This window comes from Pelodiscus sinensis, chromosome 1 (assembly GCF_052426305.1).
Source record: "Pelodiscus sinensis isolate ZL-2025 chromosome 1, ASM5242630v1, whole genome shotgun sequence".
Taxonomy (NCBI): Eukaryota; Metazoa; Chordata; order Testudines; family Trionychidae; genus Pelodiscus; species Pelodiscus sinensis.
In genome coordinates this window covers 302902286-302929146 of record NC_143052.1, presented here as the reverse complement: position 1 = coordinate 302929146, position 26861 = coordinate 302902286, and the positions used below count along the sequence as shown (strand labels likewise).

Here is a 26861-nt window from a genome sequence, read left to right as displayed (position 1 = left end):
TGCTTCAGTCTTCACGGCTGAGGACGTTGGGGAGATTCCCGAATCTGCACCGTCCTTTGTGGGTGATGAATCTGAGGAACTGTCCTGGATTGAAGTGTCATTAGATGAGGTTTTGGAACAAATAGAAAAACTTAATGTTAACAAATCTCCGGGACCGGATGGCATTCATCCAAGGGTTTTAAAAGAACTCAAATGGGAAATTGCTGAGCTATTATCTGTGGTTTGTAACCTTTCCTTTAAATCGGCTTCCGTACCTAATGACTAGAAGGTAGCCAACGTGACACCAATATTTAAAAAGGGCTCTAGAGGCGATCCTGGCAATTACAGACCGGTAAGTCTAACTTCAGTACTGGGCAATTTAGTCGAAACAATAGTGAAGAATAAAATTGTGAATCATGTAGAAGAACATAATTTGTTGGACAAAAGTCAACATGGTTTCTGTAAAGGGAAATCCTGTTTTACTAATCTATTAGAGTTCTTTGAAGGGGTTAACAAACATGCAGACAAGGGGGATCCAGTAGATATAGTATACTTGGATTTTCAGAAAGCCTTTGACAAGGTTCCTCATCAAAGGCTCTTGTGTAAATTACATGGCCATGGGATAAGAGGGAAGGTCCTTTCTTGGATTGAGAACTGGTTAAAAGACAGGAAACAAAGGGTAGGAATAAATGGTAAATTTTCAAAATGGAGAGGGGTAACTAGTGGTGTCCCCCAAGGGTCAGTCCTGGGGCCAATCTTTTTCAACTTATTCATGAATGATCTGGAGAAAGGGGTAAACAGTGAGGTAGTAAAGTTTGCAGATGATACCAAACTGTTTAGGATAGTCAAGACAGAAGCAGACTGTGAGGGACTCCAAGAAGATCTCACCAACCTGACTGATTGGGCAACAAAATGGCAAATGAAATTTAATGTGGATAAGTGTAAAGTAATGCACATCGGGGAAAAATAACCCCAACTATACGTACAGTATGATGGGGGCTAATTTGGCTATGACAAATCAGGAAAGAGATCTTGGAGTTATCATGGATAGTTCTCTGAAAACTTCCACACAGTGTGCAGTGGCGGTCAAAAAGGCAAATAGGATGCTAGGAATTAAGAAAGGGATAGAAAATAAGACCCAGAATATCTTACTGCCCCTATATAAAACTATGGTACGCCCACATCTTGAATACTGTGTACAGATATGGTCTCCTCACCTCAAAGATATTTTGGCCTTGGAAAGTGTTCAGAAAAGGGCGACTAAAATGATTAGGGGTTTGGAACGGGTCCCATATGAGGAGAGGTTAAAGCGACTAGGTCTTTTCAGTTTAGAAAAGAGGAGACTGAGGGGGGATATGATAAAGGTCTATAAAATCATGAGTGGTGTGGAGAGGGCCGATAAAGAAAAGTTATTTATTAGCTCCCTAAATAGAAGAACTAGAGGACACCAAATTAAATTAATGGGTAGCAGCTTTAAAACTAATGAAAGAAAGTTCTTCTTCACACAGCGTGTAGTTAGCCTGTGGAACGCCTTGCCAGAGGAGGCTGTGAAGGCTAGGACTATCACAGAGTTTAAAGAGAAGCTAGATAATTTCATGGAGGTTAGGTCCATAAAAGGCTATTAGCCAAGGGATAAAATGGTGTCCTTGGCCTCTGTTTGTCAGAGGCTGGAGAGGGATGGCAGGAGACAAATCGTTTGATCATTGTCTTCGGTTCACCCTCTCTGGGGCACCTGGCACTGGCCACTGTCGGCAGACAAGATACTGGGCTAGATGGACCTTCGATCTGACCCAGTATGGCCATTCTTATGTTCTTCTAGAATCATAGGACTGGAAGGGACCTCGAGAGGTCATCGAGTCCAGCCCCCCACCCTCAAGGCAGGACCAAGCTCCGTCTACACCATACCTGACAGATGTCTATCTAACCTGTTCTTAAATATCTCCAGAAAGGGAGATTCCACCACCTCCCTTGGCAATTTATTCCAATATTTGACCACCCTGACAGTTAGGAATTTTTTCCTAATGTCCAATCTAAACCTCCCTTGCTGCACTTTAAGCCCATTCATTACTCCTTGTCCTGTCCTCAGAAACCAAGAAGAACAAATTTTCTTCTTTCTCCTTGTGACACCCTTTTAGATATTTGAAAACCGCTATCATGTCCCCCCTTAATCTTCTTTTTTCCAAACTAAACAAGCCCAGTTCATGAAGCCTGGCTTCATAGGTCATGTTCTCTAGACCTTTAATCATTCTTGTCGCTCTTCTCTGTACCCTTTCCAATTTCTCCACATCTTTCTTGAAATGTGGCGCCCAGAAGTGGACACAGTACTCCAGCTGAGGCCTAACTAGTGCAGAGTAGAGCGGCAGAATGACTTCACGAGTCTTGCTTACAACACACCTGTTGATACAACCTAGAATCATATTTGCTTTTTTTGCAACAGCATCACACTGTTGACTCATATTCAACTTGTGGTCCTCTATGACCCCTAGATCCCTTTCCGCCATGCTCCTTCCTAGACAGTTGCTTCCCATCTTGTATGTATGGAACTGATTGTTCCTTCCTAAGTGGAGCACTTTGCATTTCTCTTTATTAAACCTCATCCTGTTTACCTCTGACCATTTCTCTAACTTGCTAAGGTCATTTTGAATTATGTCCCTATCCTCCAAAGAAATTGCAACCCCACCCAGTTTGGTATCATCTGCAAACTTAATAAGCGTACTCTCTATCCCAATATCTACATCATTGATGAAGATATTGAACAGTACGGGTTCCAAAACAGACCCTTGCGGAGCTCCACTTGTTATCCGTTTCCAGCAGGATTTAGCACTGTTAACAACAACTCTCTGACTACGGTTATCCAGCCAATTATGCACCCACCTTATCGTGGCCCTATCTAAGTTATATTTGCCTAGTTTATCAATAAGAATATCATGCGAGACCGTATCAAATGCCTTACTAAAGTCTAGGTATATGACATCCACCGCTTCTCCCTTATCCACAAGGCTCGTTATCCTACAAAGAAAGCTATCAGATTAGTTTGGCATGACTTGTTCTTCACAAACCCATGCTGGCTATTCCCTATCACTTTATTACCTTCCAAGTGTTTGCATATGATTTCCTTAATTACCTGCTCCATTATCTTCTCTGGGACAGACGTTAAACTGACTGGTCTGTAGTTTCCTGGGTTGTTCGTATTCCCCTTTTTATAGATGGGCACAATATTTGCCCTTTTCCAGTCTTCTGGAATCTCCCCTGTCTTCCATGATTTTTCAAAGATCATAGCTAAAGGCTCAGATACCTCCTCTGTCAGCTCCTTGAGTATCCTGGGATGCATTTCATCAGGACCTGGTGACTTGCTGACATCTAACTTTCCTAAGTGATTTTTTTCCTAACTTGTTCTTTGTTTATCCTATCTTCTAAACTTACCCTCTCTCGGCTTGTATTCACTACGTTAGGCAAACCTCCAGACTTCTCGGTGAAGACCGAAACAAAAAAGTCATTGAGCATCTCCACCATTTCCAAGTTTCCTGTTACTGCTTCTCCCTCCTCACTAAGCAGTGGGCCTACCCTGTCCTTGGTCTTCCTCTTGCTTTTAATGTATTTATAAAAGGTGGTCTTGTTTCCCTTTATGCCTGTAGCTAGTTTGATCTCATTTCGTGCCTTTGCCTTTCTAATCTTGCCCCTGCATTCCCGTGTTGCTTGCCTTTGTTATTTGTCCTAGTTTTCATTTTTTATATGTCTCCTTTTTTATTTTGAGATCATCCAAGATCTCCTTGTTAAGCCAAGCTGGTCTTTTGCCATATTTTCTATCTTTCCTACACAGCGGAATTGTTTGCTTTTTGGCCCTTAACAGCGTCCCTTATGTTATGTTCTTATGAGTCGGGGAGAGGGCAGGGAAGATGCGAGGTAAAGTAAGGGTGAGAAGGAGCAGGGAAGGGGAGAGGCATGGCCTGGAGTAGTGGGACAGTTTTTTTTTATCCCTTCCCCAGGCTGAGGGTGGTGTCATGCCCAGCTCCCCCCGCCCCAGATACTACCTCACCAGTCGCCATTGTTTTCAAGCAGACATTGTTCTTCACATGATTGCTCCTGTCCATTCCACACTGGGTATGTTTCCTCACCATGTGCACCAATACTGGAATTTTTCCCTTCTGCATTATCTGAAGAGAAGCAACTCTGGTGACCCCTGGCATGGTGCCCTCATAAGAGGTGCCACATATTCCCCCACCCTTAATTACTTCTTGCTGCCAGGGACAGTGCAGTGGAATTGCTGTGCTTTGGAGAGTTTCAGTTCTTTCTGCAACACAGTCTGTGCTTAGTGTATATTGTTTGCTCGCTAGGTTTTTTTTTAAGTGTTACTTTGTAGTTTATAAGTTGGTAGTGTCCTGGATGGGACTTGGTGTAGAAATGGGACATGCCCCAGTGCCCAGAAGGATAATCCAGGGAACTGCAGACCCATCAGCCTCATCTTAGTCCTCAGTAAAATCATGGAAATGATCCTCAAGGAATCCATTTTGAAGCAGTTGGAAGAGAGGAAAGTGATCAAGAATAGTCAACATGGATTCATGAAGGGCAGCAAGGCATGCCTGGGCATCCTGATTGCCTTCTATGATGAGGAAACTGACTCTGTGGATATGGGAAAGGTGGTGGACGTGATATACCCTGATTTTAGCAGAGCTTTAATGTGGTCTCCCACAGTATTCTTCCAAGCAAGTTTAAGACTTATGGATTGGATAATTGGACTCTAAGGTGAATAGAAAGCTGGCTAGATCATTAGGATCAAAGGGTAGCAATAAACAGCTCAATGTGTGGTTGGTGGTAGGTATCAAAGAGAATGCCCAAGGGTCAATTCAGGGGCCAGTTTTGTTCAGCTTCTTAATTGATGACCTGGATGAGGGGATGGATTGCGCCCTCCGCAAGTTTGTAGATAATGCTGGAGGGCAGGGATAGGGTTCAGAGTGACTGAGACAAATTGGAGGATTGGGTCAAAAGAAATCAATGGGGTTCAACAGGACAAGTGTAGAGTCCTACACTTGGGACGGAAGAATCCCAAGCACTGCTTTAGGCTGGGCACCAACTAGCTAAGCAGCATTTCTTCAGAAAAAGACCTGGAGATTACAGCGGTTGAGAGGCTGAATATAAGTCAACTGTGTGTCTTTAGGATTTTTGCCGCCTTGTCTATATTGGGATGCATTAGTAGGAGCAATGCCAGCAGATCTAGGGAAGTGGTTATTCCCTTTTATTCAGCAATGTTGAGGCCACATCTAGAGTATTGTGTCCAATTCTGTGGCCACCATTACAGAAAGGATGTGGACACATTGGAGAAAGTCCAGCAAAGGGCAACAGAAATGATTAGAAGGTGGAGCACTTGACTTATGAGGAGAGGCTGATGGTTTTGGGTTTATTTAGTCTACAGAAGCAAAGAATGAAGATGGATTTGATAGTAGCCTTCAACTACCTAAAGGGGGATTCCAAAGTAGATGGATAGCAGCTATTCTTAGTGATGACAGAACGAGGTGCAGTGGTCTCAAGTTGCGGTGAGGGAGGTCTAGGTTGGATATTAGGAAAAACTATTTTACTTGGAGAGTGGTGAGGCACTGGAATGGGTTACCTAGGGAGGTGGTGGAATCTCAATCTCTAGAGGTTTTTAAGATCCAGTTTGACAAAGCCATGGTTGGGATGATTTAGTTAGGGTTGGTCCTGCTTTGGTCAAGGGGTTGGACTCAATTACCTCCTGAGGATTGGAAAAGACCTATGGTTCAATGGGGTTAGAGGGGTAAATAAGGGGTAAGCCTGATTTATATTCCACTTCCTGCCCTCCTCTGCTTTTCTCTGGACCTTTTGGTTTTGTGGTGGCAAAGGAATTTGTGTTAAACCTTTCCTTTTATCATCTCAGCAAAGAGGAGCGAAATATGTATGCACAGACCGAGGGATGCTACTTCATTCCAGTTCTCTGGCTCTGTGTGCGTAGTGTGCATTTCTGAAATGTAAATCCATATTACTATACTTCACTTACCACAGCCTGTTTTTTAAGTTAATCGCTTTTGAAAAGATGTTCTTTCCTATTTAACATTTGTAGAGCTAGATGAAGGATGGGGAAAGTTTTCCCAATTCTCCCAGTCATTTGTTCAAATAAGTTTTATTTTGTTTAGCTATATGGTGAAAGCACATAAAATAGCAAAATTTTATGTTTCTAAAGGCTATTTTCTTTTTGCTTTTAGTGCTTTGCTTCCAGTGTTGCATCACAAAGCTAAAAAAGGCCCCCCTCGTCAGGCCAAGTATGCTATTCACTGCATCCATGCAATATTTTCTAGCAAAGAAACACAGTTTGCACAGATATTTGAGGTAAGATGAGAAAGTTTTAATTTTTTTAAATTTTCATATTGTACATTCCAGAGGTGGCCAACCCGTTACATATGAAGAGCCAAAATAGTGGTGGATACAGCGCAAAGAGCCGAGGGGAAAAAGTTAAGGGGGGAAGGGTAAAGCCCCCAGGCTGCTGCATTCGGTTGAGCAAAAAAAAGGGGGCGTTGTTGGGGCGGCCACAGCCCTTTTAAGAACAGCGCAGGCATTGCCCTTTTGAAGGCGGCCATTTTGAAGTCTGCACTGGCGTCCCGTGCAGACAGAAACAAGAGCCGCAGGTTGGCCACCCCTGATATGTTCATTTTTATGCTTGGGTGTATTTTGGAATTTTGTTAAAATAATGTGTAGTGGTAACTATTATTGAAGTACAAGTCACTCTATCAGGCCTTCCACAGTACGAAAGTCATGAAAATATGAAATAAACTTTTTTTCTTTTCTCTCTTCAATCTCAAATCTATAGTTCTTGTTGATGCAGTGGAGGACATATTAAAGGCCTCAGATCTTGTTGATTGAATAGAGCAGGGGTGGCCGACCCGTGGCTCAGGAGCCTTCAGCACCCTGTCTTCTGCAGCCATCTGCAAATCTGTGTCCTGAGCCCATCGTACTCCCAGCCTCCCTGCCCTGAGCCCCTCATGTACCTCAGCCCAAACTCCTTCACCCTTACAGCCACAAGCCTGCGGCTTGCTCAGCACCCCAACACTCTCCAGCCTGGAGCCCCCTCCCTGAGTCAGCGTGCTCTTCTCTACTTCGTCCCACACCCAAATTCCCTCCCAGAGCTTGCACCTCTTACCTCTTCCCAGTGCTTTTTTTGTGATGGTATGCCCCAGGATGGTGTACTGGCACCTATATCCCCCCTGTGAAGCTTCCCCCCCCCCCCAACACCCCTTCCTCCCGGTGGTACATGGCTCTTCACACTCTATCCACCACTATTTTGGCTCTTCATCTCTAACGAGTTGGCCACCCCTGGAATAGAGCAACTAAGCTTACCTTGCAAAAGCGGCGTGGAGTCCTGTGGCACCTTATAGACTAACCGAAGTGTTGGAGCATAAGCTTTCGTGGGCAAAGACCCACTTCGTCAGATGCATGCTCCAACACTTCGGTTAGTCTATAAGGTGCCACAGGACTCCTTGCTGCTTTTGCAGATTCAAATTAACACGGCTACCCCTCTGATACTTAAGCTTACCTTGTAGTGCAGTGGTCACCAACCACTTAGAGCCTCTGACAGGTGATCCTGACTAGTTTGGCCAAGAGGCTATCAAAGGCAAGCACTTCGGCTGCCTCAACACCCCTCCCCCCTACTGCTGTGCATGTCCTGCCCTTTGCCTTGGAGCTGTTCCTCCCCCTGGGGAGCCTCCTGCTTGCTGGGCAGGGGAGGGAGAGAAGGGGTGCTGATGTCAGGGTGTCCCCTCCCACTCTGTATCCTATTTTCACAAAGCAGGGCAGGGAGCGCAACAGGACTTGGGATGGAGTTTTCTGGCTGCTTTAGGGAGTAGGGCCACGGCCAGGGCAGGGGTAACCCTGCCTTAGCCCCACTGTGCCACTGCCCAGGAGCCACCTGAATTAAGCCGTGCCTAGCTGGAGCCCACATCCCAAAACCCTACCTCAATCATGAACCCACTCCTGCACCCCAAACACTTGCCGTAGCCCCGAGCACCCCTGCATCCAAAAACCATCCCAGAGCCTGCCCCAAACTCAGCTCAGAGCCCCTCTCACACTTCAAATTCCTTAATCCAAGACAAGATAGGGAGGATGGAGTGAGCAGGGGCAGGGCCTTGGAGAAGAGGAGGGAGGGAAGTGGGGCCAGGGTGTTTATATTTCAGGCAGATCTTGGATTGCACTTAAGTTCAAAAAGTGATCTTGTGCTTAAAAAGGTTGGAGACTACTGTTGTAGTGTTCACTGGCTCCAGCAAGCAGTCCTTGCTGGTTCAATTTGTATTTGGAAAGGGAACGCTATATAAATTAGTCATTTGCAGTAGAAGCTCAGGGTAAATGGGATTAAATGGGACTGATGGAAATGCTTTTGAATGTTTAACTATAGCACATTTGTTCAGCATTCTTTATGATTAACATTTATAGTACCTTCAAATAAGAGTCACTTTGTCCACTGTTGAAATAATTATTTTGAGTATGGAATGTGACATGAATTTAACAGTACAGAAAATATATCAGTTAATATAAAGAATAGATAATTCCTGCAAGGCTTGTGGTTGGTATGGGTTTGTGAGAGAGCACGAGCACATTGTTGCATTAGTAGGGATTTTAGCATCTAGTCGACTAATCGATAAGCAGGAGCTTATCGATTAGCACTATCCACTAGTTGCTTCCCCCTGTAAAACCCACAGAAGCCGGCCTGCAAAGTCAGTAGCTTGGCCCCTGCTCTGCGGGTGTCTCTTCATTCATCACACATGCACACATGCATGTAGCTCTACACTGTGAAGCCCAGGGATGAGTTTGCATGAAGTCGCTAGCTCGGCCCCTGCTCCGCAGGTGTGTCCTCATTTAAGAGTGATGAATCTAAAGAGACCCACGGGCAGAGGCCAAATTAGTGACTTCGCGCACCGGTTTCCCTGGGCTTTACAATGCAGAGCCACAGCTGGGGAGGTTTTGCTGTGTATTGGCGCAAGCCAAACTGAGTGCCGCAACTGCATACCATTGTCAATTAATCAAATAGTCAACTGAAAATCTATCGACTATTCGATTAGGGAAGTAATCGCATTTTAACATCCCCGTGCAGTAGCAGATGCAACTTCATTTAATGGCATTTTTAAAGTTTGATAATGATGAAAAGTACTTTTCTGGTGTAGCTAAGCAGATTAAGATCTGAATTTGTTGCTTACATTTATCTTTTAGCCACTGCATAAGAGTCTTGATCCTAGCAACCTTGAACATCTGATTACACCATTGGTTTCTATTGGTCATATAGCCATGCTGGCCCCAGATCAATTTGCTGCCCCTTTGAAATCTTTGGTAGCCACCTTTATTGTTAAAGATTTGCTAATGAATGACAGGGTAAGTACTTCCTTAACTATTTGTATCTTCTTTGAGGAATTGACTTTCTTTGGTAGGATATTCACACAGCAAGTAGAAAAATAGGATAATTATAAAAATAGGTAGCATGTATGTTTCCAGTTGTATGAATGTGTCTTGAGATATTTAGGCATTTTCACATGTATTTTTTTAACTTTGACTGGAAATGTATGCCATAAAAAGGGCTAAGGACAGTTGTTTTGTGTAGAATAAGTTCCTCTTCAAGTGCTTTCTCATGTTGAGTCCATTCTAGGTGTATGTACCCCCATCTGCATAGTTATCAAAAAATGTTTTGCCTTAATGTTATCTGTTGGTGATATTAGAGGTGGGGAGAGTGGGATGTCTCTGAGCTAATGGTATTAGAGGTGATAATTGGGGAAGCTATCTTGGTAATGGGTAAGATAGTTTGAGTATTTGTTCATTCCTTCCCGGAGAGTGTCGAATTTTAACATGAATGACAGTTCAGAGGATTCCCTTTCAAGTGCTCTGAACTGTCATTCATGTTAAAATTCGACACTCTCCGGGAAGGAATGAACAAATACTCAAACAATACTCCATCAGTGCCCTATTAGTGAGCCTCCATAGCAGCTATTTAAAGTGCTTTGGGGAATACCATATGAAGGAGAAGAGCAGGATTTTCAAGAACTTTTGGTCCAGAACTCAGAAGGAGTAGGATATCTGCTTGAAAACCCTCCTTTATGGTGACTGCACTTTGTCTGGCATTTGAAACCTCCCAGTCAGAATCTGCTTCGAGCACCTTGGCGTTGGTGTGGGGCACCCAACCAACACTGGGCTGCGCCTTGCACCATTCCCCTCACTGATGCCAAAAAAGTTCAAGAAGAAAAAAGGCTCCCCAGCACTTCCTAGGGAGGGAAAGCAGGCTCCGGTTAAAGAACCTAGTTCAGACCATGCACTCATCCCAGAGCTACAAAAGGAGACTACTATAGTTGGATCCCCATGTCCAGCCAGGGATCTAACTCTGACTCCTAGGCACAGCAGGAGACCTCGATTCCCCGAGGCCTTCAATGCCTGAAATTGCCTCAGTGGCCAATGATTTCATGAGCCTGCTGAAATTGACACTATGCCAGACATGGCTAAGGTCCTGAAATCCAAGGGTTAGCAAAATATTGTACCAGCCCGAAGAGCAGTGAAGTGCCATTGGTCCCCAGATCACAGGCATACGTCCTTGTCCCCATGACCTAGGAATCCAGTCCTGCAACTTCAGTCTCCAGCCAAAAGACCCATGTGTCTGGCACCACACTTTTTCTACAAGGCATGGAACATTGGAACTGAGGCACCAGTCTCCGTACTCTTGGTACTGACCAGACTCTTACCAGAGATCACCCTCAATTAAGGTTCCTGTGGCCAGCCTAAACAATCTCCAAGGCGTCAGTCCCTATCAGTGCAGGATCACTCACCATTGCAGCAGTGGTCTCTGAAACTCTGATACAGCTTGATAAATGCTAATCCCCATCCGCTAGCATTAGTCACTGGCAAGTGGAGGGGGGGGGGGGGGGGACATCCTTCCCCATGTGATGCCCTTATCTTTGTCACCAGACAAAGCAGTGGCAGAGCCTCCCAGAGTGACATCCCCCCGGATGACTCTAAAGACCACCAAGCCCTCCCTATGGGGATGGTGGCCAACTTAAACCTGAAAATGTAGGAATTGGCAGAGCAGTAAGATGACTTTTTCAATGTTATATCTTCTATCACTCCGGTCTGTACTGTACAGCTAGCCTATCCAGGCAGGGGTCCTCAAGATCACTAAGAATATGTTTACACTTTCTGGGGATTGGCACTGTGGTGATGGATCCATCAGGGGTTGTTTTACTGGGTCTACTGAAGATCCAAGAAATCAGTCACAGATTGGTCTCACTTGGACTCTGGTACTCCACTGGAACAAGAAGTGTAATAAGTCGACAGGAAAGTTTCTGAAACCTGATGTAATGAGTTGACTTAAACTATGTTGACTACTTCTGTACATGTAGATGAAGCTTGCATAACTTAGTCCTGTAGTATAGAATAGGCATAAGGCATTGTGGCAGACCCCTTCTTCCATTTCACTCACTTCCAGAAGAGTAGAAAAGTATTATGCCCCTACAAAGGGATTTGAATACTTCTGTAGGCTCCCACCATCTGGGTCGCTGGTAGTGTCCGTAGTCAATGAGAGTGAGACAAGTGGCATACCAAAGAATTAAGGTGCCATGAGACTGGATCTTTTGGCAGAAAGATTTATTCAGTGACCAGTCAACAGTTTCGGGTTTTCACTCACAAGGCCCTGTTGATCAGATACCATTTTAATCTGGGTGACTCCCACTGCAAGTTCAAGTTGTTCAAATACCCAGGAGTTCGTTACATTAGTGGAGGAGGGCAAAGCACTGGTGAGGAGTGCTCTCTCGATGGTCTGGAACACAATGTACTCAGTAGCCAGAGTTGTCTGCAGTAGTGATGAGGTACAGCTCTTGGCTTCAATCCTTGGGTTTATCCCAGAAGATTCAGTCAGCTCTTCAGGGCCTGCCATTTGAAAGAGTGTTTTTTTCCTCCAATATCATGGATTCAAGGCCTCGTGGCTTTTAAAGACTACCTCCCCACCCCCAATTCCATAGGCCCTCATATGCCACAGTAGACTAGGAAACAGTTCTGTGCTTTTCCTGCTCCTCCACCTCTTTATCCTATATCCTGGATGTCTCCCCAGCAGAGCACCTGTAGAAGAAAGAATAGGGACAAGTGGTTTAAATGCTGCTGCCTCTTGTCCTCCTATTTGACTGTTCAGCCTAGCACTTTGAGACAATAGGGGGCCAAGAAAGGCATTTGAGGATGGCACCTCATTCATTTTCCAGGATTCACCCTCCTATTGTTTCCTTAACCACCTGCATCCCTTCTGGTTTGCCTATTTATGATTAACTTTGTGACACTTGGCATTCAGCATAATGTCTTCATGTCACATCTTACAGTTCTTGACCATCCCTTCCTCCTTCCCTGTTCTTCAGAGGCCTTCTTAAAAAGCAACTCCTTGTCCAGGAAGTAGACAGCCTCCTCAGTCTGGGGGTAGTAAAGGAGGTCCCTCAGGAATTGAGGGACATTATTTCTTAACCCAGAAAGCAAAAGGGGACCTGAGACCCATCCAGGATCTGCATCACTTCAACAAGCATCTCAAAAAGTTGAAGTTCCAGATGGTTTCTCTGACCACCATTATTCCATCCCCAGATTCAGGAGACTACCTTCAAATTGAAAGGCACGTATTTCCATATCTCCATTTTCCAAGGACACGGTTCCTCTGTTTTTTTTTTTTGGTGGGCCAGCATCGTTTCTGATTCACAGTGTTACTCTTTTTAGTTTCTCGTCAGCCCCAAGAGTGTTTACAAAGTGCATGGCACTGGTGGCCTCTTACCGGACACATTGGTATATTCAGATTTACTAGTAGCTTGACAACTGGTTATCATGGGTTAGCCCCAGGATCAGATGCTGCAGCATCTTAATCTGGTTTGCTCCATGTCTTGCAGTCTAGGCCTATTAATAAACAAGAAAAAAATCAACTCTTTCTGGTGGAGCACATAGAGTTCATTGGAACAGTATATGACTCCACTTGGGTATGATTCTGAACCACAACAGATCTCATCTCTTACATGCAAACTCATCCCCTCATCACTGGTCACATGAGGCTAAGGTTTTATTGGATCACTTGGTGGCCTGTGGTTCCATGGTCTGACATGTATGCCTCCATTTTAGACCTTTAGATGTGTGTCTGGCATCAATATACACCCCAAAACACACAATATAGACCATGTAGTCAAGGTACTGGACCACATACTGTCATCAATTACATGGTGGTTGAATCCTGTATCCATGTTGGACAGTATCTCCTTTATAGCCTCAGCCTAATTGGTTACCCTAGTCTCCGATGACTTGGATCTGGAATGGGGCACACATCTGGGTGATCTCTGTATGGAAGGTCATTGGTTGAGTCATTATGCTCCCTATACACAAGTGATAGAGAGCTCAGGGAAGTTCACTTGACCTGCCAAGTTTTCCTGCCACATATAAGGAGAAAGGTGGTTCAGATCCTGATGGTCAGCACCAGTGGAGTGTTCTAGTTCAACAAGCAAAGTGGAACCTGACCATCAGCCTTTTGCCAAGAAGCTCTTAAGCCTTGGAACTTGTGTTTTCAGTATTCTATTCACTTCATAGTCATGCAGAGTATGTTGTCAGATTGCCTCAGCAGGTTTTTCTCAAATCACCATTAATGGTTGCTCCATCCAGAGGTGATAAGTCATTTTCCAGAGATGGGAGGTACTGTGGGTGGAGTTGTTCATGTCCAGGCAGAAACACGAATTCCATGTTTTCTGTTCTATTTCTGGGATTGACAGAGTTCTTGTCAGATGCTTGTCTGTACCAGTGGTCAATGGCCCTTCCCTCCAGTGCCATTAATCCATAGAATCCTTATGAAATTCAAGCAGGACAGCATGAGGTGTAGGTAATTCTTACAGCTCTAGCTTGGTCGTGCCAGCACTTGTTCATTACTCTGCTGCAGCTCTCCATGGCAGCCTTGTTACAGTTACCCCTCTGGCTAGGTCTGCTGTTCCAGAACCATAGGAGTCTTCTACACCTTACCCTTGCAACACTGTACCTGATGAAGGCTTGGCTGCTGAGTGTGAAAATACAGAGGAGCAGGAATGGTTGGCCTGTGTCAAAGTCCTGATGGGTAGCAGAAAGCCCTCCAGCAGAGTGATTTACATGATCATATGGAAGTGGTTCACATGCGGCGTCTCAGACCAGTATATTGGGCCCAAGTGGACTTCACTGGTGTCAATCCTGCACTATCTTCTGTATCTCAAGCTTAACATTCGGTCTTTTTTGTTGATCAAGGTCCACTTGGCTTCTATTTCAGTCTTTCTCCAGTCCAAGGCAGGTCAATCTTCACTCATTATATAATAGGTTCCTGAAGGACATGGAACACCTCTACCCCCATGTCCAGGACCCCATTCCTCTGTGGGACCTGAATGTTATTTTATTGCAGCTAATTGATTCCCTCTTCAAGCCTCTGTCACTGTTCCCTCCCTCTCCAGCCCTGGAAGGCCATGTGTTTGGCTGCAATATTTGCTTGCAGAGTCTTTGAGATTAGGGTGCTTACCTCAGAGCCACACTTTATGGTCCAGCCACAACCACACCCAGCATTCCTACTGAAGGTGGTCTTGAAGTTTCATAAAGGCCAGGACACACGCAGTTTTGGAAAAGACAAGTAGAGATAAGTCAGAAGAAGAGTGTAGGGAACATTCTATAGATCTTAGGAGACTGTTGGCCTTCAACTTTGAAAGGACCAGGTAGTTTCATAAGTCAACACAGTTGTTCATTGCAGGGGCTGATAGGATGAATGGTTGTCCATAGAATTTCCTGTTGGATGATGCCTTACGATGATGCAAAAATACTTCTTGGCAATTGTGATTGCCCATTCAACCAGAGTTCAAGCCTCTTGGGCAGCTTTCCTACCCCAAATGCTGATACAGTTTATCAGCAGGGCCACTACCTGGTTGCCTGTCCAGACATTTACATCTCTTTATGTGCTTACCCAACTGTCCTGAGATCATGCTGGCTTTTGTAAAATAATGCTGCAAGCCACATGACCATGAATTTCAAGCCCACTTCCAAGGGTGTACTGCTTGTGAGTCACCTGGAATGGTATCAATTTTTTCTTCTTCTAACATTTGCTTATGTTATCTACCTTTTGTAACTCTTCTTCAAGATGTATTATGCATGCCCTTGATTATTATTCATGCCCTACTCTGAGTTGGCAGCAAGATGGTACTGAGAGGGCGTATGGTTGGTGGTGCCTAATATACCAATGCATGGGCATGGCACTCCAGAGAACACTGCTGCCCCTACAGATGCCTCTAAAGCAAAAATCTCTGACTATGCGTGTTGGTGTGGTAAAATGGAATGGACATGAGCAATGTGTCTTAAAGAGCAACAGTTACGAAAGACAGATAACTGTTTCCCTTTCATGCAGCAGTGGAAGTGACTGTTAAACATATTAAACCCACTTGGTGAAATTCTTGTTCCATCTTGATCAATGGGAGCTTTTTGGTTGATTTCAATCAGGGTCTGGGTTTCATCTATTTTCCTTGAGCTGATAACTTGAAATTTTAAAAAGCTTTTTATTCTAGTTTTGAAATAATTACCAGCTCTGTAATTTATAAGAATTTAACTTTGTTTGGTTTATACTTCAAAGCATTTGCTTTCTCTGGGGAAATAGAAAAATGAAACTAGTAAAAAGGTATCTTTTTTTAATATGATTAAACTGGGTGTTTGAATAGTGAATAAAGGTACTAGTGTTACAAAAGCCATATAATTAATCAGTGAATGCTACAGTCTTTAAAACCGAAGAGGTAAATAGTATAGTAGGCTTTACTAATATTATAGTATTGTATCAGTAATAGTACAATAAACTAAATGTAACAAAGTGTAAAATTTGATTTAGCTTCCAGGGAAAAAGACAACTAAACTTTGGGTTCCTGATGAGGAAGTTTGTCCGGAAACACTTGTCAAAGTAAGTATTTCTCAAAACTATGTACATATTTACCATCATCATAATTGTGGATTGATTGCATCTGTGTGTCTAATTTGTAAAGCTGCCAATAACTCATTCTTTTCTGTATGCTTCCTTCAGCTCTTTACACCCCGTGATCTAAAATTTTAAAAAGGTCTGGTTTTATAAAATAAGAATTCTGTCAGAATGGGCTTGGACTCTCAACTCCTTCCTCTTGGGATTCCACAGGTTTCCTTCATGATGCTCTGCTAAGGTCCAAGCAGGCTTCCCTAGTATCCAGGTTCCAGATTTGCTCCATGAAGCATCTCTTGATGTTTCACACTTTTTGCCTTTGTTTTGGGGCCTCACATGCATCCTTCTTGGGTAGGCCTGTGATTTAGATTGTCTTCTCTAGCTCCTCTGCTCCCCTTCTGGTTCTTATTCCTCTCCCATCCTAATCTCCTGACTTTGGAGTTCTGCTCTCCAAGCTGTCCGCCCTATCTCCTTTCCTGATTCACCTAGCAGCTGGTATTTATCATGTTAAGGAGGTATCTACTTTATTAACATCCTGGCCTTTATTCCCTAGCTAGTCTGCTACTCCTTTGAATACATGTTTCTCTGAAGTGGCCATGTCATGGAATAAGTTGGCTAGTTCCAGGCTTTACAACCCCTTAAAGGGGATAGAGCACCCTGTTAGAATATACCACTTCCAACAAGATCATGTAAAGAAACCACAATTTGGAAGCCCTTAATCTAAACAATATTAAGGTAGCCAACAAATTGTAAGCATGTGTACACCACTCTGCAGTACTAATTATGAGTTAAAATAGTGTTATTAAGCTAAATATAAATGGATTAGATAGCAATTCCCATCCCAGATTATACGTGTTCCATCTGAATAGGTATTTTTTTCTCTGAAAGTGACCAGTGAGTACAAAATGCTTTAGAGGAAGATTTCAAGATTCCCAGTTAATAGTTTCAGTAGCATTTTCTTTGTCATTCCTTATGTAGCCTAATACTTGTTTTCTTTTTAGTGCCATTTCACTCCTGTGTCTTTTTTCCTGGTTCTGTTTGATTTTTACTTCTTGGAAAATTCTACTTCATTGTGCAATGCAGAATTTTGCAGAAATTAATATTGCACATGCAGAATTTTCTTTCTCTCACAAATGGGGCTGCAGTGGTAGTGCTAGCCATTTAGCCACCTGACTGCTGGACCCAGCTGAAGCCCAGCTTTCACATAGAAGACAATACAGGGGGAGAGGGAAGGAGGTAGAGGGTTCCTAGCATGCCCTGTTGGAAGGATAGGTAGGTTCACAGAAACTCCATGCAAACCTAGTACTGAACAGCAGGATGTTTCTCTTCATTCCTAGTCTCAGAACGGGGGAGGAGGAAGGAGGCCCTGGTGGGAGCCAGCACTCATGAGGAGCCAGCTTTTAAGCAGTCTCCCTATGAGCACTGCCTCCCCACACCGCTCCTTCTGTATCTGAGGCAGCAGCATGGGGAGAGCAGGCAGGAGATGGTACACATGGGGAACCAGCTTAAAAACCGACTCCCACCTACCCACCCATCCTTCCCCCCCACATTCCCACTGGCTGCCCACCCCTGCTTGTGACGTTGGGATATATAAGGAATGGCAAAAAAAAAAAAAGCCACTACTGAAACTATATATTAAAATGCTATTATAAAAATCTGTGCCCATTTTCTGAATCTTTGCATCTTTGTCTGATGCATTTTGTACTCACAGGTCACTTTCAGAGATACAGAGGCAGCAGCGCAAGGGTGGAGAAAGAGGCGTTTCCATGGGAGCCAGTGCTCCCCAGTGCACACCAGCTCCTGCGGTGCCATCTCCCCTCCTCATGCAAATGTGTATCTGCTGAAAATTTCAGCAGGTACATGTTTATCAAAATAAATTTTAACATTCATAGCTTTAGGTGAGGAAAGGGATCTGCAAAACAGGAATTGTGTTATTTCAGGGGCTTCTTGAACTCTGTTCTCCTGGGCCAATTTTTGTGGATGCCAGATTGTAACAGACATATTTGCTGACAGGAATTTTTAAATAAATTACCAAAATAATTGAAACTGATGTGATTATATAATGCTAATTTAACAAATAAAAAATTGTATATTTTAAAAAATATTATATGCAGAATTTTTAATTTTTTGCTGCAGAATGCCCCCTTAGGAGTAGATGATGTCAACACACCCAAAAGCTAGAACATTTTAAGACTGGTGTACTACCAGTGGTTAGTGCTGCAGCGGTCTACGGGTTGGGGGGCACTCTTACATCTCCCTCCTGCCCCGTGACCTCTCCTTTTGCCACCCCTAATCAAGGGTGAGGGCCAGGACAGCCCTGCTCCTCCGCCCCAGGGCCTACCCCATCTCACTTTTCCCCCACCCAGCCTCTTTCCCCAAATTCCCCTTCTCTGAGCAAAGCAGCCTGGGGGACTAGTGGTGCTCTGGCATCACCAGTTGTGGTCGGCCTTCCCACACTCAGCAGCAACAGTGGAGGGATGTGGCCCTTGTCTGCTCCACTCCTCTAGCTCCCAGATGTGTCACTTGTGGGAGGGGCAGGACCACCTTCACTCCTTGGAAGGAAGCAGAGTAATGCAGCCAGGAACGGGGAGCCGAGTAGACTAGAGCGTCATCCCTGCATTTCCCCAACCCCCACTGCTGCCAGTGAGTGAGGGAGGACCCAAGCCCTGCTGTGGATGCCAAATTTCCCCAGGCTTCCCAAATGCTCTGGGCCTTGCTCCCTCCCATCTACAGCATTTTGGGTGGGAGGCACATGTCATAGCAAAATACACTTCACTGGAACCCTGGTAGCAGAAACTTAGCCTGCTGACAGCCATAGCATCTTAGACTCCTGTGCCTTGCCTTCTGGAGGGTGTGATGAGACCTCATCTTGCCTATTTTTTTCCTCAACTTTTATTATTACACAATGCCTCATTGTGACAATTTATACAAGCTGGGAATAGAACACAGTTCTCTAACACTGGTCTACAATTTTTTAGAAGTCGTCTGCTTCAGAGATAAAATGTGCTATTTATTATGTATTTTGATGTGCTGAATTCAAATATGACAATTAAAACAACTGATTGGCTACTGTTTCCAAGATATTTAAGTTTTTTTTACATTTTACATCTATGTATATTGTGTAGATAGTAGAGTTTTAATCATAAATTGTAAACCTAGGTCTTTTCATGTGTTTATGGTTGCTTTACATGATATTTCACCTGTCCTGTTTATGTAACACTTTAAAAATCAGCGAAAGGGTTATAAATAAAATGTATCATGAAACAAAAGGCAAAAAACTATTATGTACATAGTTTAGTCCTATTCAGTGTCTACTCGGCGCTTCTTGGCTTTTCTCTTGTATTCATTAAATGGAGCATCTCTTGTCACTGTCCAGCAATAGTCTGCAAGCATTGATGGGCTCCATTTGCCCTGATAGTGTTTTTCCATTGTTGCAATGTCCTGGTGAAATCGCTCGCCGTGCTTGTCGCTCACTGCTCCGCAGTTCGGTGGAAAAAAATCTAGATGAGAGTGCAAAAAATGTATCTTTAGTGACATGTTGCAACCTGTAGTTGTCTGCCTTGTTGTTTCTGAGAAAATTTATTGCCACTAACTGGAAGGCTTTCCATGCCGTCTTTTCCTTGCCACGCAGTGCATGGTCAAATGCATCATCTTGAAGAAGTTCACGAATCTGAGGACCAACAAAGACATCTTCCTTTATCTTAGCTTCACTTAACCTTGGAAATTTTCCACGGAGGTACTTGAAAGCTGCTTGTGTTTTGTCCATGGCCTTGACATAGTTCATCAGACCCAGCTTGATGTGTAAGGGTGGTAACAAAATCTTCCTTGACTCAACAAGTGGTGGTTGCTGAACACTTTTCCTCCCAGGCTCCAATGACTGTCGGAGTGGCCAATCTATCTTGATGTAGTGGGAATCTCTTGCCCGGTTATTCCATTTGCAGAGAAAACAGCAGTACTTTGTGTATCCAGTCTGCAGACCAAGCAAGAGAGCAACAACCTTCAAATCGTCACAAAGCTGCCACTGATGTTGGTCATAGTTTATGCACCTCTCAAGTTGTTTCATGTTATCATAGGTTTCCTTCATATGGACTGCATGACCAACTGGAATTGATGGCAAAACATTGCCATTATGCAGCAAAACATCCGTGACTTCTAGGAATAACATGATGCAATTCATATAATGTATGACGCAATACCAGCTTCAGATTGCATCATTCATTGTTTTGCCTAAAAAGCAAGTACTGTTCAAACCCAGTCATAGATTTATTCATAAATCCAGTCAAAGATGTATTTTAGTCATTTCTGGTTTAAATTGAGATCCCTTCCCTTTATAACTCACTTATCCTCCGCCATTTGCAAGTCAAGGGCTGTATATACTGACCCAATAGCATATCTTGAAAACTAGAGCCAATCAACAATTTTAAGCATAATTTTCGTTCTCAGTAACCCAGAACTAGTAGTGATAGAAATGTAGCCGTGTTAGTCTGGTGTAGCTGAAACAAAATACAGGACTATGTAGCACGTTAAAGACTAACAAGATGGCTTATTAGGTGATGAGCTTTCGTGGGCCAGACCCACTTCCTCAGATCAAATAGTGGAAGAAAATTGTCACAACCATATATGCCAAAGGATACAATTAAAAAAATGAACACACATGCAAAGGACAAATCAAATTTCAGAACAGAAGGGGGATGGTGAGAGGGAAGGTAAATGTCTGTGAGCTAATGATATTAGAGGTGATAATTGGGGAGGCTATCTTTGTAATGGGTAAGATAACTAGATCCTTTATTTAGACTCAGGTGTAAAGTGTCGAATTTTAGCATGAATAACAGTTCAGAGGATTCTCTTTCAAGTGCAGTCTTAAAAGGCTTTTGAAGCAGGATGCAGGTAATTAAGTCGTTGAGAAAATGTCCTTTCTGGTTGAAATGGCAAGAAACTGAATTAGTAAAAGTTTGACTACATTTATTTCAGAAGCATTTTGGCTGTAGAGCAGTGTAATATGACAGATTAATATCTCATTTACTTAGCCACACTGCCTCTCAAAAATAATCTGCTATAACTTTGTTTTCTCTAGGCTTATTTGTGAAATATACATATGTATGTAACACACTATTTCAGTGTATTGTGCTGCATGCTAGAGTGTAGTTGTCACAAATGTCTCACTGCATCTGGCCTCCTCATATTTACATGGGTCCTCTTACATACCCCAATGTGTGCACAGTGTAAGCTTTCATCTTTTAAAATAGGGAGAGTGGTAGGCCCCATAGTTAGAGAACATTTCAAATGTGAACCAAGTGGGGCAATAGCCAGCTCCCCAGGAGCTGCATGTAGTCGTTTGGGTAACCAAATAATCACGAGCTTATCAGTTACCCATTTAAATGGCCACGCTCTTACATCCCTAGCTTAGATAACTGGCTGCTTATGGGACAGTTCTGTCAGAGATAAAGGGAGCAGTCACTTCCGTACTTAGCCTGTCACTTCTTGGGATTTCAGGTAAATAAAGAATAGTCCAATTTAACCCTCATGAGTGATATAATTTATTGCAATGAATCTGTACGTGACTGCAGCCAGGATATGGGACAGATTCCTCAAGATGAGACATAATTTTTCAATGTGGACCTAGTCCGTAATGGCCTAATCATGGTAGCCCACTTGGCCTCTTGCACTTTTGTGACCATCTTCATAAGGCATGACCTGAAGAAGGTCTATGCTGTAAGCACAGACTCCCTGGACACATGGGTTTCCGTGGTATTCTGGCATCACTCACCTCCTGGGAGACAGATGCCAACATCTGCATAGGTGTTCCCTGTTTCAGCCCACCCATGAAGATACTTACTGTGAATACTTTCCTACTGGGATAGGGAGTGATTCTGGATGACCACATAGATCAGGGTTCCTAGACTCTACCGGAATCCAAGCTGCACATCAGTCATCTCAAGGCTTCAGGTAGTGCATAAATCAGGGAAGAGGATTTTGCCTTTCATCAAGTCAGACAACATGACTGCTGTTCTATATAAAACAAAAGTGGGCAAGATTCACCACAGTCTGCAGAGAAAGGATCAAGATTTGGAACTGGTGCGTCCAGCATCTTATCTCACACACTGATGTACTCCTATTGGGAAAATGAACTCCCTGGCAGACAGCCTCAGCAGACATTTTCACAAGGTCACAAGTGAGAGTTCCACATTTCATTGATCAAGCACATTTTTTGACTGAGGATTTCCATAATGGTATTTTTTTAGCAACTCACAACAACTGGAAATACCCAGCCTACTGTTCTTGGGACTCAGGATGCAGTTCTAGAGGGGATGTTTTCATAATCTAGTGGTTGGATCCACTTAGAGATACCATCCTTCTTATTCCCCTGCATCCTCCAGAAAATCATGCAGGGCCTGGCAGCAGTAATCTGAATAGCAGCATGGGGGTGAGGTAGTTTTGATTTACAGTGATCCTGCCGATGACCTCTAACCCTTGCATTCAGTCACTTCTGGGTTTAGTGTAGTAAAAAGAAGGTAAAAAGAACCACTCCAGTCTAATATCCATTAATCAGGTGGCCTACTTTTTGGAATGGCAACAGAACTAGAAAAGTCTTGCTCAGAGAAGTTGCCAATCCATCCTTTTCAATAGCAGGAAATAATCTACAAAAAAGTGCTATATTGCCAAGTTTCTGTTTGTGGTGTCAAGTAGGAGTCTGCGATTCTTCTTATTAGGGAGTATCTTCTCTCCTTAAAGGTATCAGGCTGACCTGTCAGTTCACTATGGTATATTTAACAGCTATTAATATCTTCCAATGGAGAACTGCTCAGTTTTCAGCCACCTCACAACAATAAAGCTTCTAAGAGGCATATCAGAACATTACTGCTGGCATTAAAATTTGTGCCTGCATGAGACATAAACTTACTGTGATCGGCACTTATAAATCTGCCATTCCAGTCATTGGCTTCCTTTTCCCTATTATACTTGTTGGTGAAAATAGCTTTCCTAGCTGATAGTCCCTTGGCTGGGAGAATGGGTGAACTTGGGAATCTAATGGTACCCCCACTTTATATGATCTTTCAGTTTACCTGAGGTTACATCCCAGACTTATTCCCAAGGTCCTTTCCAATTTTCACTTGAACCGATAGGCCCATCTGTCTGTATTTTACCCAAGACGCCACAATAGCAGTAAGGACTAGAGACTTCACTCCCTTCATTTAAATGTATATCAGTGAGAGGTGTCTCAGAAATCATGTAAAAGAGCTGCAGGAGGTGTCTTACCTACGTACGTTACAGGCGGCATCAGGGACACAGCTTTCTAGCAAGCTGCAGATAACTACATGAGCGCTGGAGGAAGGAGGAGAACTGATGCATCTATGGGGAGCAGGCTGGCTGCTTGCCACCTCAGACAGTAAATTGTTCAACCCTTGCCCCATACGTAAGTCCCCCATTTAATGGTATGAAGAATCAGGATGCAGTACTGGCAACATGACGAGAAGTGGACCCCAATGGATGGGGAGGAGGCCTCTTCCAGTGAAGGTGGGAAACTCATGGCCACCACATCCAAGAGAAGACATTGGGGACAATTTTTTTTGAGGGGGACAAACATCCATCTGCCAACCTGAGGTGATATCCCAGGATATGTTCTGTCTTCCTGGAGCCTGCATTGAAGAGGTTTATGCCAAGGATGCTGAGGCTCATCTCTCCCTCTGATCACTGCCCCCATGGTAGTCACCGATATGGGTGCTGAGTATACTGCCATATATAAGCAGCTGAGCAGTGACAAGGCTTGGGGAGTAAAGGTGCTGGTCTAGTCCATCTTTCTGGTTTATGGTAAGGCCCAAACCACGGACACTTTTATGCTGGAGATTAATGCATGGGTGCACCGATGTTATCCACAGAAAGGCTTTGCCTTCCTTGACGATAGGATCCTGTTCTGAAAAGGAGGACTGCTTGGAAGTGATGGGGTCCATCTGATCAAGAATGGAACAAATATCTTTACACACCCATTCACCAATCTAGGGAGGCGGGCTTTAAGCTAGGTTCAAAGGGGACTAAATCCCAAAGGTAGGTATAAAAAAGATTCTCTTAACAGAGGGCTCAATATATTGTTGAGGAGTGAAAGGGAAAATTAGAATAAAATCATAGGATCAGCAAGAGAGCTAATAGTGATGGAATCTGCTCAATATCTTAAATCTCTATATTCAAATAACATTAATTCTGCTCTTCATATACATAAAAACAATGTAATTGGTGATTGGATTATTTATATAGGCTATTTTGTACGTTCCAAGATTTAATAATATACATTTGCCATGTAATTCATATTAAATATCATGTGCTGTCATAGGACAGTAGCTGTAAATGTTTGTGGTGGAAGGCTTGACTAATGTTCTCTAGCAGATGTATACTTACAATAGTAAATGTTAGTTTCTTTTATTATACCTTGCAATGAAAAATTGCTTTATTTTATGAAAACTAGTGAGATTTATTTACATTTTAGAAAATTTAGAACTGTATATTGCAATGAGTGCACGAATGAATATATTCTCTATCGAGTGAAAGCATTTGAGAAGTGATTAAGCTACTATTGAGATTTCACAATTTTGTTTGTAGATATAATCAACATTACTTGCGAACATTTCTTTCAGATGCAGGCGATAAAGATGATGGTTCGATGGTTGCTAGGAATGAAGAATAACCACAGTAAATCAGGAACCTCTACTCTGAGGTTGCTAACAACAATATTGCACAGTGATGGAGACTTGACAGAACAGGGGAAAATTAGGTATACTACTAACAATACGTTGAAACCATCCATTTGGGCCATATAATTGCATGTGGTTTCAGTAAAGAATTCAGTGGCACTTAAGATGTATGGATGTATATTATACTCTATATATAATTTTTATCATTTTATGAGATTATGGTACTCTAGGCTGAATTACCAGTTAAAGTTCCAAGGAATGTCAGAGTTATACTACTACAGAGTTTTTATGCTTTTTCCTCTACTTTTTGTCTCATCCTTCTATTCTGAAATACTTTTTATGTTGAAATGAAAAATTGCACAATTTCTCTTTCGAAATTGATTTTAAACAAATAAAACATTTTGTAGTGTATTTTATGCATAATCCAAGGTGCTCTGCATTTTAGGGAGGAAGATAAGGAGGATGGGAAATGAAGTTGAGTTTAACATTTTCTGTTTCTTTTGGCTGTTAGCTCATGTTCTTTGTTAATATTTATTTTCATGTAAGCTTTTTATTCTTTCTGTCTAAGCAGAAGTGTGGAGCAGAGTTCATTATTATTTTCCTGGCAAATGTTATGACCCATAAATAGAAGTCTGCCTGCAAAAGAATTTAGTAGTAATAATTCTTCTTTGAGTAGTATTCCTATGGGTGGTCCTCTCTAGGAGAGATGTTTGATAGCAATGTCCGTTTGGCCTGTGCCTGAGCTTTCCTGTCCTTGTGCTGTGCCTTGAGAGACAAACCACACTCAGTTCCTTTTCAGTTGCCTCTGGCTAGAGATGGAGTGGTTAGCAGTCCATTAACAGATAGTTTACTACTTTCAAAGTGTGTTCTCAGCTGGTTTTCAGTGCTTTTATTCTTAGGGCACATGTACACTACAAACTTAAGATTTATGTCCTCAAAGAGACACTTCAGTGATTACTGTGCTTTTTCATGTCCCCGCTATCCTCCTCCTGTGTCCTCATCAGGATCATTTTCATCAACTTAAGAGAGGCAGTATGGGAGGCTGAGAAGTCCAGGCTCTCAGCTTAGCACCGAGCTCCCTGCTGGGTGCCAGGCTGCAACCCGAGCTCTGAGCTCTCCATTGGGAGCCCATCTGCTGTCCAACGTGTTTGATCTCCTTGTGAATGCAATACTCACAGGATGGAACTTCTACAACAGACATTGTTGGCAAGTGAGACCCATGTGAGCACAAGCACCAAAGCGGTGGTATTGCTGGTCAGGGACAGGAGTGTAGACTGTACTGCCTGGCAGATGGCACCAGTATGTATGCCCCCAGTACAAGCACCTGCAGGAGAACCATCATTGAACCTCTTCTTTCTGAAGCCAAGGTCTTTAGTCCCTTTGGCAACAACTGGTCAGCACTAGCAAAATATTGTGATTTTGTAAGTAATCAGTCTCCTTGACTTTTTATTAGGGACTTAGCATGTCTGAAGCCCCAGGGCTCATCACTGACACCAAGCGTTGAGCCTCCAGTTTCCACATCAGCTCCACCACTTTTCAGTGGAGATTTGTACAGTGAACAGGAGAAGGTTCTTTCACCACTCCTATTATTCTCCTTTCTGCTACAATGGCTAGCCATTGGCTCAGCCACCCATGCCTTTCCAACTACCCCAGTGATCTTGCTGGGATCCATAAGTGTCCTAGGCATCATGTCTCTTGGGTGTCTAGTATCATGCGTCAAAGGACTCAGGCTTTCTTTTGAAATCCCCACATACAAAGCCTCTCAACTTTCTCAGGAGATCCTGGAGGAGAAGGTGGTCAGACTAGATGAGTATGTTATACTACATACTATCTTCTCTTTTTCCCCTCCAAAAGAGATGATTATGCACTCTTCTCCATCTATTGCAGACTCTTTTAACATCTTCCAAGACCCTGGGAAGAGGCACATTCCTCCACAGGTATTTGTAAGGTGATAACACAATCACTATAGGCTGCTGGTTATTTTACACACACCTTTCTCCTTGAGCATAGTTCTCCTATCAACAAGGCCCTTTGGGATCCAACTATGCTTATATGGTATATATCAGCATTGGCCACACCAACACATAAAAGGGCCAATTAAAAAATATTATGTACACTCCACCATCCCATGCCGAGAGTGTGAAATTTTTCCTCCTACCCTCCATCCAATTCCATTGTGATTGACACAGCAAACCTCTGAAGCTGCTAACATCATTCCAAATTGACCCCAAATGATCAGGATTGCAAGAATTGTGACT

The 26861-nt window shown here is 43.2% G+C and overlaps 1 protein-coding gene across 4 annotated transcripts in view; it reads left to right on the top strand.

The window, feature by feature from the left end:
• PDS5B (PDS5 cohesin associated factor B) overlaps positions 1-26861 on the top strand; it is a 259503-nt gene that overhangs the window by 160558 nt on the left and 72084 nt on the right. For all 4 annotated transcript variants that reach the window (XM_075919194.2, XM_006134210.5, XM_006134209.5 and 1 more), the window contains exons 20-23: positions 6195-6318; positions 9187-9345; positions 15839-15907; positions 24547-24683. In XM_075919194.2, coding sequence (XP_075775309.1) covers positions 6195-6318; positions 9187-9345; positions 15839-15907; positions 24547-24683 — 489 coding nt within the window. The remainder of the gene's footprint in view (positions 1-6194; positions 6319-9186; positions 9346-15838; positions 15908-24546; positions 24684-26861) is intronic.